General features: G+C 45.3%; 1 protein-coding gene across 1 annotated transcript in view; it reads left to right on the forward strand.

The window, feature by feature from the left end:
* Positions 1-17,517, forward strand: part of VPS16 (VPS16 core subunit of CORVET and HOPS complexes) — a 205,314-nt gene that overhangs the window by 138,401 nt on the left and 49,396 nt on the right. The window contains exon 17 of the mRNA XM_089684706.1: positions 248-356. Coding sequence (XP_089540832.1) covers positions 248-356 — 109 coding nt within the window. The remainder of the gene's footprint in view (positions 1-247; positions 357-17,517) is intronic.

The following is a 17,517-nucleotide window of genomic DNA, read 5'->3' on the forward strand; positions in this document are numbered from 1 at the left end:
TCCTTACAGTGTGCTCTAGTGCAGTTGTGTTTAGGTCAACCATATATGTGTATTGGGGCACCAGTCAAAATGAGTAGCAGTGCACATAAACTGTGTAATACAGTGTGCTACTGCAAAGGTGAAAATCCAGCCAGTGAAATTTGAAACAGGATAGTTCAGGATAATCAAACCATACAGTATTTGGATTTTACAGGATTAATTTTCTAGTTACAATTATTGTTTAATTGTCTTTAATGTGTCATTTCAGCTGTTAGAGTATGAGCCAAAGTCAGAGGATCAAGTGCCATTACTTTTAAAGATGAAAAGAAGTAATCTTGCGCTTGGCAAAGCTATTGAAAGCGGAGACACTGATCTTGGTAAGTGACAATAACACAACAGAGTGTTCTGACAACTAAATCCACTGCATTTTACTTTATCCAACATTTGTAATACCATATTTTGTAATCATACATTACAGTACACATGAGAGTTAATTCTTGAACCATTAGGTTATGCTCAACTTCCAGATGATTGGAAACTGGCGAAGAGCAAAACTTGACCCAGCCTTGCATAACCTCTCCAATACCAGCATTCCCTCTCTTTTTTTTTTTTTTTTTTTTTTTTTTTTTTTTTGGGCTAGTGACCATAGGAGATGAACCTATCTTTCTCTGCTGAGAGAGTCTGTTTACTAAGGCTCACAAATATCTTCCACAACTGTGTTCTTCTGCTGAGGCCTGTAAGCTGGGACTGGCACTGGATCGCATGTGTGGTGCTCACTTATGCAGGAGGTTGCAGCGTGTGAGTTATCTGGTGCGGTGCTATACAGATCCAGGGCTGGCTCTAAATCAGCATCTGTTTTTTCAGTAACTCCTTCAGGCGCTCCTTCCTCAGGAACCTTTGTGTTCAAGGAGGCTGCTGTTTCCACTGTACTGAAACAATTGGCAAATCTGTAAAGACTTCTAGCAGGGAGACTGTAAATGGTCCATATCCCGAACCCCACAGGAGCTGCCTTTTGAGTTTCCCTTCCCTCTATAAGGTTAGAAGAGGGAGGCGTAGAAGAATGTGGTCAAGGAATCAGACAAGGAGGCAAATTAATTGTTTGAGGAGGACACTTCAGCCTCGAATGTTTCCCAAACTCAATTGACCATGGTTAGTTTCCTCACGGAAGGGGTCCATAATAATCTAACGCTGTCACTACTGGGACCCTTAGGGCTTAAGATGGAGTGGTCGGTGTCTTGGAAAGTGCCAAAGTGCCCAAACCAGACAAGTCATTTCACATACATCCTCATAATGAAGAGAATCTATACATGAATTGGGCACATCTGGACAAGGAAGGTGTTGTTTTCCCTGGTCTGTAAAGCTCTCCTATGAGATCTACTAACCAGCGCTCATGGAACATACTTTAACCCCTCCCAAATAAGCCCCAGCAGCTGGAACAATCTTATCCCCCTGGACAGGTGCAATTTTTATAACACACAATACCAGTGCTACAATACCAATATTACACCATGTACAGTGCTCAGTACACCCCTTTTGAAAAGTAATATTTTAATTAATCTCTCAATGCATACAAGAACAATTTCCAAAATTTTGACAAAACTGAGTTTTGTAGAACATTTGTTTAGCTCATAACATGAAAGTAAGGTTAAAGGAAAGTAGATTGTAAGCTCGAAAGAGCAGGGCCCTCGAACCCCTTGTGTATTGTATTGTTACTGTATTGTCTCATGTACTGTCCCCCCACTCTAATGTACAGCGCTGAGCAAACCCTTTGGCGCTATATAAACACTGTATAATAATAATAATATAGATTACAAAATCTTCAGTTTTACTCAAATTAGTTGATGCAAAAAAGAATACACCCCACAACAAAAACTACTACATCTAGTATTTTGTATGACCTCCATGATTTGTAAGGACAGCACCAAGTCTTCTAGGCATGGAATGAACAAGTTGGTGACATATTGCAACATCTATCTTGTTCCATTCTTCAAGAGCGACCTCTTTTAGAGCCTGGATGGTGGATGGAGAGTGATGCTCCACTTGTCTCTTCAGAATTCCTCATAGGTGTTCGATTGGGTTCAGATCAGGAGACATACTTGGTCACTGAATCAATTTCACCTTATTCTTCTTCAGAAATGCAACAGTGACCTTAGATGTGTGTTTTGGATCATTGTCATGTTGGAAAAGTGCATGATGACCAAGGGCACAGAGTGATGGTTGCATCTTCTCTTTCAATATTGAGCAGTACATCTGTGAATTCATGATACCATCAATGAAATGCATCTCCCTGACACCAGCAGTACTCATGCAGCCCCACAGAAGGACACTGCCACCACCATGTTTCACTGTAGGCACCATGAATTTTTCTTTGGACTCCTCACCTTTGTGACACCATACAGTTTTGAAGCCATTAGTTCCAAAAACATTTATCTTGGTCTCATCACTCTAGAGTACAGAGTCCCAGTAGTCTTCTTTTTCAGCATGGGCCCTGGCAAATTCTGGGTGGGCTTTTTTGTGCATGGGCTTTAGGAGAGGCTTCCTTCGTGGACGACACCCACGTATGCCTTTCCTCTGCAGTGTACGCCATATTGTGTCACGGGAAACAATCATCCCAGCTTGGCTTTCTACTTCTCTAGCTAACTGCAATGAACTTGCATGGTGATTTTCTTCAACTCTTCTCATCAGAAGATGCGCCTGTCGAGATGTTAACATCCGTAGATGGCCTGGATGTCTCTGTGAGATGGTTGCAGTTCCATCTTTGTTAAATTTTTGTATCGCTTTTGCTATAGTATTCTGCCTGATAAGTAAAGTTTTGCTGATCTTCTTGTAGCTTTCACCTTTTTATGTGTAAAGAAATTATTTTCTTTGTCTGGCCTTGTGACATTTCCCTTCCATGTGGTTCCATTGCTGAGAGCAACACCCCGGGAAGGGCTTTTCTTTGTTATGTAACACCCCTTTTATAATCAACGGTCTGCTGGACACCTGTTTAATGAATAAGTAGACTCACCTGTAGTTGAATTCTTGTTAATTAGGATTCTGCTGTCTAAAATTTAGCTTTTCTCCTAAGGCTGGCCATACATTATACAATTATCTGGAGATTTTTGGTTTAGATTTACCAAAAACCATATAATAGGAGGACAAACCTAAACAACACTTTCAGTTGTATCCAATTAGGCAGGCCCTTGCACTACACAGTTGAAGGTAAATCTAAAGGAAATTGGGCAGAAAATTGGAAGATAATTGTATAATGTATGGCCAGCCTAAGACTTTCTTTGGGGTGTATTTATTTTTTCAACATGGTCTTGAATTTATTAGGAAAAATACTTTTGTGTGTACAAATTAACAAATCTTGTTTGCAATCAATGGCCTGCATTTGTAGGAGTATTTTGTAGTATAGTGTCCCGTAGAAAATGTGGATTCTGAAAGGAAAGTAAAGGTTTTATGAAAAATCTGTTGAGGTGTACTCATTTATGCTGAGCACTGTATTAATACCAAACAATCATTAGTGTCATAAAAATAATAAATATGTGATAATATAATATAATGTGAAATATATAGTTCACGTGTCAACGCTCTTGTGCAAAAAAAAAAATAAAGTTAATTGCAAAAGTATGCACTGCAAAGTGAAAGAAGTTCTTCTGTATGCTATTTCTGCACTGTGAAACAAAAGTACCTCTTACCTGCTATTTAGACCCTAAGGCCCCATGTAAATGGGACACTTCTGAATGATGCAAACTGACTGCTGGAAAACGTAGTTAAAAAACATCTGTTTATGCGCATTTGCATAACGTGTTTATGCGCATTTGCATTTAGAAGCGTTTAAAGATAAGCACAGGATAACATCCCAAATGCCCAGAATGCACTGAAAAGTGGTAAAGTATTAACTATTTCAGACTGTTTCAGAGAAATACAGAGAGTAGAAGCAGAGACAGCAGTATGTGTTGAAATTAGCTTAGGTGTGAGTTGCTCATTAATATTTCTTTTGCTTCCAAGGGTGGGAAAGGTGTCTGCTGGAGTGAGTTATTAAGGTCACTTGGGGGTCTTCAGGAGGAATTTGAGGTGTGAATGGTCATCAACATATCTTTTGTTTCCAAGGGTGGGAGAGGTCTCAGGTGTGAATTGGTCATTACAATGTGTGACAAGCTTGGTAGGAACATCCTGTTTTCAGTGTTTTGTCCATCTGAGTACATTGAAAACGCTTTGCATGCATTTTTCATGATGAAAAAAGGCTCTGGACAGCATCGGGAACTGGAAGAGTTAAAAAAACATTTTCAGACGCAAATGCTTATGAACGCAATTTGCCACGTTTAACTTCGTTTACAAGCATTTTGCGTTTGAAACGCTGATAAAATCGACTGCTGAACGCAATTTTCTGTTTTAAAAAAAGACGACTGTAAATTCAAATGCCTATAAACGACTGAAACAAAGATGTGTACATGGACACATAGGAAAACATTAGGGTGAGTTCAGGGGCTGCTGAAAAAAACGCTGAACAGCTTCTAAACGTGAGTTTATCAGCTTCTGTGTACATGAGCCCTTAGATATTAATGGTTCATATAAGTCAGGATATCATATATAGAAAGGCCACCAGGTGTCACTGTCCTTCCGAAAAATCTACCCTCAAAACTTTCAACAGTCCAATGGTTCACTCCACTGGATGTCATAGAAGGAAGCACAAAGCCAATTCCATAGTGTAGTAAATCATAAAAAAACTCTATGTTAAAATTTCATTTACATTGATCTAAAAAATAACTGCTATATCACACAGAGAAATTGGTATAAACAAACAGTGAAGATACCGCACTTCTGGTTCCGGTCCAGTGTCTATCATTTCCTTGATGCATTTTGTCACATGGACGTTTTCAAGTGGATGTTACATGTGGACTATATATTTGGATTATATATTGCATTATCGCATATTTATTATTATTATTTTTATGATAATGATGATTATGTGGTATTAGTACATGGTGTAAAATTGGTATTTTAGCACTGGTATTGTGTATTATAAAAGACTCCCACATGGTCTACTCCACACACGTTTGCCAGGTTTTACCAGGTGAATGTTCAGGCCTTAGCGAATGCCAGCCTTGGTCAGAAAGTCGTCTTCTTGCTTCTTGGTAGCAGGTTTTTTTTTATGGGCCTGTTAGCCATTGTTTGCTGTTGCCAACCCCTCATGGGATTGCTTTTTGATGTCCCAGTGGTCTAAGTATTAAATCTCCTTTGGTCCTGTTGTGTAGATAAGAAAATAGGATTCTTTTACTCTTTTGTATTTCAATGGTTTTTATTAATTTTAAACAGTATAAAACAGAGGCAACAAAACACGCCCACGCAGGGGCTATCAATTGCACCGATAGAAAATGCATAATAGAGCAGACAACGCTCTAATTCCAATAAGGCAAAACGTATGCCCACGTAGGGGCTATCAATGGCACATAGGTTACAATAACATCAGTGAAACCCAGATTATCGCACCTAAAGACAGCTGTCCACTGTCACATCAAAACAAAAGGAAAGAAGAAAGGCAGAGAAGAAAGAAAGAGAAAAAAAAAAAAAAAACACACACCAAAGAGCAAGGGTCCATGAGCGCCAATACAAAACTCCTTCACCTCCCTATACTGGCAGGGGGGAGCATGGGAAAGGCATATTGCAACCACGGCTCCCATATTGTCAAAAATTTATGTTGAGAGTCGTTGCATATACTCGACATCTGTTCATTGAGCATCATAGTAGTCATACGATCCCGCACCCCCTGAAAAAGTACAAACGGACTCTTCCAGGCCTGGGCAATTGTCCTAGTGGCCGATAAAAACAAATAGGAAGCCAACCGCTGCTGACGAGCCAAGAGGCCCGGTATGGGGCAATGAAGCAAAGCATACCGAGCATCCCGGCGTATGGAGAGATGAAACAAAGTGAAAAGGAGGCCAAACACACGAGACCAAAAACGAACCAACCTCGGGCATGACCACCAGATATGCAGTACATCGCCACGATGGCCACAACCCCGAAAACATCGATCACTACAGGCAGGGTTAGCCTGGGCCAAACGAGCCGGCACCCAATACCAACGAAACAATACCTTATAGGCTGCTTCCAGCGTGGTCGTATTAAACGAACATTTAGCTATGAGTGACCAGGCTTTATTCCAGTCCTCCGGATCCACAGCCACTCCCAGGTCGCGTTCCCACTGAACTACATATGAAAGAGAAGTGTGCGACGAGCATCTGTTCAAAGCTGCGTAAAGAAGGGAGATAAGGCCCGGGGCGCCCGGACGCTGCTGGCAAAGCCGTTCAAAGGCAGATTTCTGATATGGGAAAGCAGAAGTGGCCCTCAGCGAGAGTAGCCAGTGCCGCAACTGAAGGTACCGAAAAAATTCCGCTGGGGGAACATCCCGAGACTCCCGGAGGACATTCCAGGTGGGAAAGGACCGAAAAATCAAAAAGTGTTGCACCTGTGAGAAACCATGAGCCACCCACCAAGAAAATGCCCTCGGGTGATCTAGACCCGGCGGGAAAAGAGGGTTATTAACGATTGGAAGCAAGGGCAAGAAAGGCGACATCAGACCACTGGAGTAACGTACTGAGTCCCAGACTCGTAGGCCATGGAGCAACATCGGACTCAGCGCCGTAGGACGCAGGGCAGGGGGAAGCCATAGAAGTGTCGATAGTGCGATAGGGGCACAATTAGGTAGTTCCAGCAGGACCCAGAGAGGAACATCGGAGGAAGCGTGCAACATAGACAGCGGGGCGATTTGGCTCGCCTGATAATACTTAGTTACATTGGGTACCCCAAGACCACCTTGGAGTCTATGAGCAAAGAGCGTATTTCTAGAAACTCTGGGATGTTTATTGGCCCAGATAAAACGCATAAACTTCGCCTGAAGCAACCGAAGAAAATGAGGGGGAACCCGCACTGGGAGGGTGCGAAAATAATATAACAATTTCGGCAAGATGGTCATTTTCACTGAGTGAACCCGTCCTATCCAAGACAGGTGCGGAAATTGCCAGGAATGCATAAGAGAAGATAAGGAGCTAAGCAGAGGATAATAATTTGCAGCAAAAAGGGAGTCATAGGTGGGGGTCAAGCGAATGCCCAAGTATTCAAGAGAAGAGGAAGCCCACCGGTAAGGGAAATGGGATTGTAGGCGTGAAACCAAATCTGAAGCCAAAGTAATATTGAGAGCAACGGTTTTATCCAAATTAATACGTAGACCCGAGATCAAGGAAAAGCGCTCAAGAATTGCCTGCAAATTAGGAAGCGTCGTCAGAGGATTAGTAAGGGTCAAGAGGGCATCGTCCGCAAAGAGGCTCAGCTTAAACTCCTGTCCCGCGTATGGAACACCCGATACATTGCAGTCGGTCCGGAGCGCTAAAGCCAGTGGCTCAAGCGCCAGGACAAAGAGTGCCGGGGACAGTGGGCAGCCCTGCCTTGTCCCTCGCCCAACAGGAAAGGGATCCGAGAAATATCCAGCGTATTTAACGGAAGCCGAAGGAAAGGAATACAAGGCTTGAATCCATGAGAGAATAGAATCCCCGAAACCCCAGCGAGACAGGACAAACCGCAGATATTCCCAGGATAGAGAATCAAAAGCTTTATATATGTCCAAGGACAGTAAGAATCCTGGGATTTTCCGTTGTTGCAGAAAATGTATAAGATGGACCACCTTACGGACGTTATCACCCGCCTGCCTCCCGGGGACGAACCCTACTTGGTCCCTGTGGACCAGGCTACACAAATATTTATTGATGCGAAAACTAAGGATCTTGCCCAATATTTTCAAGTCCTCATTAAGAAGAGAGATGGGCCGGAAGGCTTGCGGTTCCTGGACATCATCGGTTGTCTTAGGAATCATAGAGATATGTGCCCTAAGTGCGTCCGGAGAGGGCAAGGAGCCCTGTCGTAACTCATTAAAGTAGGCAGCTAAAAAGGGTGCCAAAAGGGCTGAGAATTTTTTATAATAGAGACCGGAGAAGCCGTCTGGACCTGGGGCCGCAGTGGACCGTAAAGATTTGATTGCTTGTAGCACTTCCGGTACGGTGACACCTGCGTTGAGGGCCGCCTGTGCTGCCTCGGTTAATCCAGGAAGATGGAGGTCCTGAAAGAATGCCTCTGCCTGGGCCACAGGGAAGGGATCTGGGGCAGCATAAAGGCGCGAAAGGAAGTCCGAGAATCGGGAAACAATCTGCTTGGGATTAGAAGTACAGCCACCCGTGGAAAGTCGAAGCCGAATCGGTTTATGGGGTTTCCCCACAGAATTTAGTTTCCTGGCTAGCATGGGACCGGGCTTATTAGCACACGAATAGAATTTATGTTTGGTCCAACGCAAGGCCCGTTCCGCCTCCGAAGAGGCAAGGAGGTCCAATTCTGTCGCCAGAGCGTCCCGAGCGCGTTTATGGGCCACGGATGGAGATGACCTCCAACGCGCATCCGCAGAGGCCAGGAGAGAATGAAGCTCCGAGAGTCGACGTTCCCGCTCCCGCTTCCGGACCGCAGCCAGCTGTATAACATGACCCCGCACCGTGGCCTTATGCGCTTCCCATAGGGGCACTGCTGAAGAGACCGATCCCGAGTTTTCCGTAAAATATGTCCGTAAGAAGAATTCTATTTCTTGGCAGGTAGCCTGAGTGGTCAGTAAAGAGTCATTGATGCGCCAATGAAAAGGGCGTCGTTCTGACCCAGAAAGGGCAAGGAGGAGTACCAAAGGATCATGGTCTGACCAGGGTGAGGAGGGAATAGTTATCCGCCGGACCGAGGGGAGTTGCTGGACCTGCATGAATATATGATCAATTCTACAAAAACTGTCATGAGGGTTAGAATAGAACGTAAAGTCGCGTTCAGTTGGATGAAGTTCCCTCCAGACGTCCGCTAACCCCGCTGTCCGCAAAAGAGAGCGCATACGTGCCTCCAGCACCAAGTCATGAGAGGGGGTCGCTCCTTGTGCGTAGCGCCTATCCAGTGTGGAATCCAAGGTAACATTCGAATCCCCCATAACAAGAAGAAGACCCTTAGAGTGTCGAGAAATAATGGTGCAAAGATGCGAAAAGAATTTATGCTGGAAACGGTTAGGCGCGTAGTAAGAGACAAAGGTAACCTCCTGGTCCCAGAGGGTGCCTTGCAGAAGCAAATACCTGCCCGTGGGGTCCGCTATATTCCGAGCACAGACAAAGGGGAGATTGCGTTTAAAAGCTATCAGAACACCCCGATGCTTCTCAGGAGCCGAGGCCGTGTAAAAGATGGGATAGTGAGGTGAAAGATAACGCGGAGCGGAGGACTGAGAAAACCTGGTCTCCTGTAGACATACCACATCAATTTGTTGCGACTTGAGATGATGAAAAACTTTAGCCCGCTTCTGAGGCAAATTGAAGCCTTGAACATTATGTGAATATATTTTCAAAAGGGGTGAGGCCATGGCGGTATCAACGCAACACGCTCAGCAGAAAAAAGCCCAAAGCAGCCAGCAATTTCCACTCCCAATGGCGATCGGACCATGGCGTCCCGGAACCCTGCAGAAAACAAAAACAAAAAAAAACAGAAAAAGAGAAGAACAAAGAAAGAAAAAAGGAAAAAGACACAAAAAGTATACACAACAGTGCAATCGTGTCACACCAATGGTGACGTGCATCCTACACATGAAGGATACAGTTAGGGGTAACTCTACCACCGGACAAATGGCTGCAAATGGAAACATCAAAACAGAAGCCCTCAGGGGGCAAAAAGGTAATGTACATAATAGAATATAGTAAATCTTAATAAACTAAAAGTCCCAGGAACAGGAACCTCCGCAACAACCTCCCCAGAGAAACCCGGAGAACCACAGGGGCCAACCCCCCTCCACCCAACCAGGCCCACCGGGTCAACCTCCCACCCCGGAGCCCAAGGGAACCATCACCCAAGGCCACAAACGTAGACCCAAGCACCATCACATGGACCCAAAACAGGCTGCGGCAGCAAAAAGTCCCGATTCCTAAGTCCAGGAAGAGACCCCCCCCCAACCCGGGATGAAACCCAAAGGGGCAAGCCGGAGCAGTCTCAACCTAGAATGTTGACAAACCGGGGAGACCCTAAGGGCCAAACTCACGATCTCGTCAGGGTAGTCCCTCGGTGAGACAATATGTGGGAGTTCCAAGGCGCATCTTCAGCCTGGAGAAGAACAGGAAGGACTTGATCGCGAAGGGGTCTGAGGGAGAGCCCCCCTCCTGGTGGACGACCGCTCCCAGATGCGGCCCAGAGCGGGCGGCCTTGCCGAGGATCCAGATGAATGAGCCGGGCTCCGATCAGCAGCTTCCGGCGAGAGAAGATGTAGAGATTCCAAGAGAGAATGGGCCTCCTCCGGCGTAGCCACAGAATGACTGCGGCCCTGGTAGGTGAAGGTGAGGCGGAACGGAAAGCCCCAGGCATATTTAATTCTGTGTTTCACCAGGACCGAAGTGAAGGGCTTCAACTGGCGTCGCTTCTGGAGAGTGGTCTGAGAGAGGTCTGCGAAAAGCTGGTAGCGGTGCCCCTGGAAGCTAAGATCAGGGTTATTTCTGGCCGCCAAGAGGATAGTTTCCTTAGTGCGGTAATAAGTAAACTTGATGAAAATGTCCCTCGGGGGCCCATCCGGTCGTCTGGGGCCCAAAGAACGATGTATGCGGTCAAATTCGAGCCGGTCAGTGGGAATAGCGGGTGTCAGCTCCTGAAACAGAGCAGTAGCAGTGGAGGTAAGATCCGTGACCGTTTCCGGAATACCCCTTAACCGCAAATTGCCACGGCGGGAACGGTTTTTGAAATCCTCAAGCCGCAGTAGTGCGTCCGCCAATTCCTTCTTAAGGTCGCACAGGTCCTGTTCGTGATTTTCAATGACCGTGGTCGCAGCGTCCATTTTATCTTCGAGATCATTCGTCCGATTGCCCAAATCCCAAATTTCCCGCGAAAGACGGTCGCCCAGCTTGGAGGTAGCGGAGGACAATTCTGATTGCAACATACTTTTAAAGCGGCGCAGGAGCTCGGCATCCCGCAGGGATGGAATGTGCGACTGCCGGGATGGCTCGGGATCCAGGTCCTCCCCACTGCCAGGATCCATCTCACCTGCAGGTAGTGATGGCAGGGGACCCAAACTTGCAGCCAGGGCTTCAGCTGTTGTCCCGGGCGAAAACCGCGAATCCGCGGCCGGGGTCCTGGAAGCCTCCGGCGGCCGGCCCAAAATCGAGGCCGCGGCTTCACCCGCGATCTCCGGCGGGTAGGCCGCAACCTCCCGAACGGTCCGTCGGACGCTGGAGGTGCGGGCAGCCGGGGTTTTTTTCCCCATCAGGGTGCTAGAAGGACAGGGGGACAGGGAGGAAGCGGAGGGACCCCCCCTGAGGGTCAGAAATCGGCCGATTTGTCCGGTGGCTGAGACAGTAAGTTAATAGGCAGCCATCCTGGCTGCTGCTCACGAGCGCCCCCAGGATTCTTTTACTCTTTTAAACAAAATATCTTTCTTGGAGTACATCAAAGCACAAAGGTCCCTCCCTTCTGGTTTTACTTCAGTATTGCTTAGTGACAAAACTGAGGCAATTGTGGGAGTAGGATGGGTTATGCAGGCCTTGGCCAAGCTTTGCTATTTGCCAGTGTCCAATCACCTCAAGGTGGAGCATAACCCGATGGTCTTAGAATTATTTCTCCAGTGTCCTGCGACATATTCCAAGAAAAAGGGGTTTTATAGGCACATTTTATAGTCAAAAATGTAGGGTGAAAACAAAATTAGGGCAGTCATAGAGAGCTCAGTAAAAGAAATTGTGAAAAATGATAACAAGCACTTCTAAGTGCAGTTATATGTAAATTTAAATGATTAAATACATTTTTAAATGCAACTGGTATGGCAACAGTAATTTTCTTTTAGATTAACTTTCTGCAATCCCCAGTATAGTAAGACCATAAAAGGAGGACCAGCCAGTCAGGCCGTTCAGTTTATAGTCCTTTCTGTCAAACACAGGGAACACAAAGACTGAAGGAGGGAGCAGAGTGATGACTCATCTGTTTACTGCTGCTCCTTCATTGCCCAGACAGCAGGCTGGATCTGTCCTAGACTATGCTGCACTGTTAAAAGTAGCCCTGAATTGTCATACTGAATCTAGTGCTGCCAGCTTATAGTAGGTCCCTATTAAGGTGTCTGCTTCTGTCATTCCTTATTGTTAGCACCTCCAGTGCCTGGAATATCCGTGTACTCTGAAATACTTACTGTAAAGCTGCACTGTTAGTTTTTGGATTTTTTTTCAACTGGGGGCTGAAAAGCAACTGATTCCTCCTTCCACATGAATGAGGTGGCTGGAGGAGCCCTCCACCAAAACATTGGGGTAGATTTACTAAAACTGGTAGTCAATCAGCTTCTAAATTCAGCTTGTTCAGTTAAGTTTTGACTTTAAAACCTGGAAGCTGATTGGTTTCTATGCAGAATTGCAGCAGATTTTTACACTCTCCAGTTTTAGTAAATAACCCCCATTGTATTGTGACACCTGATCAGTGGCTATAACTCCTGTCGAGAAGAGTTTTTGCATGTCCCTGCAACAGAAATCGATCCAACTATCAACTTTTTTTGAGCAGAGATGGCAACACACTGATCAGAATACTGCCAGTCCCTACTGAACCAAATTGTCCGTGTGAAGGAGGCCTTAGGAGATAGAAAGGTTGGGGATAGGCTCTGAACTCATTGACAGGGAGTAAAAATATTGGAGAGGGCCTGGCATTCAAAGTGCTTGATTTGACTACACTGAAGAAAGATCTAACATGCACACACCTGGAAATGTCGTCTGTAGGTAGGATGGTTCTATCTATTTCAACTTTATATTTATAACTGAACTTTAGCCTGTAGAAGTATTTTTATATATTACAATCATGTTGAAGAATTTTTAAGCTGTACAATTCTATATATAAAATCTATTAATGGGATATTCTGTAAAAATTCTGTTCTTTATATATTTTAAAACTGAATTAATGACCGTCTATAACTTTCTGTTTTGAACTTGATTTCTGTGATTGTGTATAATCATACTTTAACAAGTTCCACTATGTGAGTCTAATTAGATATAAAGGGTAATGAGTGGTAATGCTAAAGTGGATTTCCAGGTTAATGTAGATATACACTCACTTCTTGCCAGATGAAACGATTGTCACTGGGACATAAAGTGAGGGAAGATCTCTCTAATGGAGCTCCTGATAGTAGTAAAACTTGATGGTAGTCCTAATCTATCCACATTCTATAGTTATGTAAACGAAAATACAGGAAGTAAACTACAGTTTAAAGGCAAAACTTTTCGTTCTGGTTATAGTAGAGAGGAATCAGAATACCAGAACGCCTGTCTGGTTTTTTTTATAGCTGTCTGTTTCCCTGTTCGGGAGATTGACCCTGTCTGTTTGATTTGTTTACCGTTATCACCAAAAGTGAAAGAGAATCCTTAACTTTGGCTTGCCAGCGAAACAGAAATAGAGAGAAAATTTTTCAATGGGGAAACTAGTTCTGGTGACTTTGGTAACAACCATGGATTTCACCTCACTTTGTAGGGATTTCTCTTCACTTCATGTTTTGAATATGGGACAGGAAAGAAAACTCTCCCCAATGGAAATAGGAAAAAAAAATGACGAGGGTTCAGTTCAGTTTTGGGCACCAATTCACAAAAAAAACATTGAGGAACTGGAGAAAGTATAGAGAAGGGCAACCAAACTGATAAGAGGCATGGAGGGGCTCAGCTATGAGGAAAGATTAGAGGAGCTGAATTTATTCTCTTTTGAGAAGAGGAGATTAAGGGGGGATATGATCAACATGTATAAATACATCAGTGGTTCATATAGTGAACTCGGTGTAGTGTTATTCTCCCTGAGGTCATAACAGAGGACAAGGGGCACTCTTTACCTCTGGAGGAAAAGAAATTTAATCTCTAAACACGGAAAGGTTTCTTCACAGTGAGAGCTGTGAAAATGTGGAATAGACTCCCTCAAGAGTTTGTTCTGGCCAGCTCAGTGGATTGCTTCAAAAAAGGCCTGGATTCTTTCCTTGATACACAGAATATAACTGGATACTAACATGTATAGGTAAAGTTGATCCAGGGAATATCTGATTGCCTCTCAGGGGATCATGAAGGGATTTTTTTTCCCTGCAGGAGCAAATTGGATCATGCTTTGCTGGGTTTTTGCCTCTCTCTGGATCAACTGTGGGTATAGGATTAGAACATTTTTTTTAATGGTTGAACTGGATGGACTTTTGTCTTTTTTCAGCCAGACTAACTAAGGGTTAATTATAGCCATCACTTACTGTATCCAAAATGAGAGAAAAGGTTTGCTTTTGCTTCGACTTTACGTTTCCTCCTTAGTTTCAGCCTAAGTTACAGATTGTATGTCCAAACTAATAATATACTGTAGTAGGTAGAAGAAGTAGAGAGAGTTAAGTAGTGGCAAAGTATTTAAGAAATGTACCAATAAAGTAACAGAAAACGAAAATAAAAGCATCTTTCAGGACACCAGAGCTTTAAAGGTCTATTAGAGGGGTAGTGAATTAAAATTCATTGAGGTCCAGTCAGTAAAATTTCTTCCAGCAGTGGTCCAAGTCTCATGTTTGTGCCATGATTCAGATCCTTCAAATCACAGCCGCCTGTACATATTAAAGGCCCCCCACCTTTCAGGGCCTTATCACCCTTGCCCTCATGGTAGAATGCAGGGTTCTACTGTGTGGGCACCTGTTAGTGTGAGGTCGAGAAAATGGTCGTGCAATGCCCATCTAAGTGGGTTGCACTGTGTCCTTTTTTCTTTCAACTTTATTGACATGTTAGAATTACCTTTCATTCATTTATGTTCACCAGAGCTCAGTTGCAATTCATAGAAATAGACTGTACACAGAGCCTTCAGGTGAGCTTCAGCGAGTTGCAGAAAAATGCACACAGTATACATTTTTTCACACTGCACTGGTTAGCACCCAGGAGTACTATTGCATTGTGAACAGGTCACATAGAAGACAATTGTTTTTTAATTCCTTGAAGAGACTGTTTTCTATTGCAGAAAAACATAGATCTCTGCACAAGTGTGAACAAGCCCTTACATCAGTGTCCACAGTCCCCCCTTCACATCCTTCCCAGATCCCCCTTCACATCACAGTCCCCCCTTTGGGCTAGGTTTACACTGTTGTGGGTGGTTGCACGTGTGGGACAGCCTGTTCCTGCATATGCAGCCACCCACAGCTGTTCCCACAGCACATTTTTGGGTTCGGGAAATCACATGGTGCAAAAGCACCATGCTCTTTTCCCGTGGCTGTGTATTTAAAAAAGTGCAGGAACCTTTTTCCTGCAGGTACAGCTGCCCAGACGTGGAAATTCTGGATAGAGGGCAGGTCTTTTCATGTTAAAGGCAGGCAAATGGTTTCTTGTACCACCCTGAAGCTTGGCAACCAATCACCTGCTTCTTAAAAAAAAAAAAAGTCCCGCCCTCTATTTAGATCTGCCATGCCTACAACTTTCTGCCCTTCCATGAGGATGACAGCAGAAGGCAAGCAGACAGGAGAGGACACTCAGTCTGCCATTTAGTGGTGCCTGATCTAATAGAAAATACTACCACTACCACGTTCCATGTTGGTCAGTCCAAAGTAGCTACCGCACATGCGCGGTAATGACATTTTGGTAGAATGGATAACAAATTGCCGTAATTTCCTTGCTAACCGATGAATGAATGTCATGCTGCTGCAGTGAAGTAACTCTCTTCCACAATCCTCCTCTATTCTCAACACTCTAGCAGCAACCTTACTGCTTTCACCTCTTGGATAGCTTCCCTCTCTCCCCCCAGCTCTCTTCACCAGACCAACCCTATTCTTCCTCATGTGATGCCCTTTCCTTTATTTTCACCACTTTGCCAGCAAAAACTTCTTCCCTCCATCACCTGCACACTCATTCACCATGCTTTCACCACCACACATGTATGGCCCTCCCGACCAATGCTCCAGCACACTCCCCTTCCTCCCTCTGTCTCCCCAAATCCCGTCCCACATTCTTCCTTCACTACTCTAACCACTGCACATGCAGAAATCCTCTCCATATTCCTTTCACTGTGCCAACTCAAACCCCCATTGTCACCACTGCAGCTACTCGCCTATCCCACTTGGTGTCACCACCTGGCCCCTATTTTTACCCTTATCCTTCCCTCCACCCCCTTTTACCAGTGAATAATATGCTACCACCTCCCTCTCACTCCCCCTCTCTGTTGGGGTCCCTCAAGGCTCTGTCCTCGGGCCCCTTCTCTTCTCCATCTACACCTCCTCCCTTGGCCAACTCATACACTCTCACGGCTTCAACTACCACCTCTATGCCGACGACACACAAATCTATCTCTCAACCCCCCACCTCACCCCCTCAGTCTCTGCCCGAATCACACACCTACTGAGTCGCTCCACTTCCTTAAACTGAACCTCTCCAAAACTGAGTTTCTTGTCTTCCCCCCAGCCTGGACACCACCCCCCATTTACTTCTCCATCACATCCAACAACGCCACCATCAAACCCGCCCCGCAGGCCAGAGTACTTGGTGTCATTCTGGACTTCAACCTATCCTTCCGGACTTCAACCTATCCTTCCGGACTTCAACCTATCCTTCCAGCCCCAAGTCCAATCTTTAACAAACTTGTGCAGACTCCACCTCTGCAACATCGCCAAAATCCGCACGTTCCTAACTCCAGAAACCACTAAACAGCTCATCCACTCCCTCATCATATCACGACTCGACTACTGCAACTCCCTCCTCACTGGCCTGCCTCGCCGCTGGCTATCCCCGCTTCAGTCAATCCTGAATACGGCTGCCAAACTCATTCACCTTTCCAACCGCTCCGTCTCCACCACCCCCCTCTGCCAATCCCTCCACTGGCTTCCGATTGCGCAACAGATCAAATTCAAAATCCTAACGCTGACGTACAAAGCTGTCCACCATACTGCCCCGAACTACATCACTGACCTAATATCCAAGTACCGCCAGCACGCACACTCCGCTCCTCACAAGACCTCCTCCTCTCTAGTTCCCTGGTCTCCTCCTCCCATGCCCGCCTCCAGGACTTCTCCAGGGTGTCACCCATCCTCTGGAACTCCCTGCCCCAACCCATCAGATTATCACCTACTCTCCTCTCCTTTAGGCGCACCCTGAAAACCCATCTCTTCAGGGAAGCCTACCCCACCCCCTGCTAACTTGCCGACCTCCTCCACTCTTCCTACCACTCCACCCCCCACAGCTATCTCCTCCTGTGCCACCATCCCCTCCCTCCTAGATTGTAAGCTCGAAAGAGCAGGGCCCTCAATCCCCTCATGTTTTGCATTGTATTGGTATTGTTTTGTCACATGTTCTGTCCCCCTTTGTAATGTACAGCGCTGAGCGAACTATTGGCGCTTTATAAATACTGTATAATAATAATAATAATAATAGTACCCCACCCCTCCCCTCATGACAACTGGCCCCTAGCTTTTCCCCTATGTTGTCAGCCACACTTTTTCAGTGTGTGCACATACACCATCTCCAAACCCCCTGTTCTCAGTGCTGTCCTCTTACCAGTCCCCCCTCC

The sequence above is a fragment of the Staurois parvus genome, unplaced genomic scaffold (genome assembly GCF_062004578.1).
Source record: "Staurois parvus isolate SC_StPar_1 unplaced genomic scaffold, SC_StPar_1.0 ptg000353l, whole genome shotgun sequence".
Classification (NCBI taxonomy): Eukaryota; Metazoa; Chordata; class Amphibia; order Anura; family Ranidae; genus Staurois; species Staurois parvus.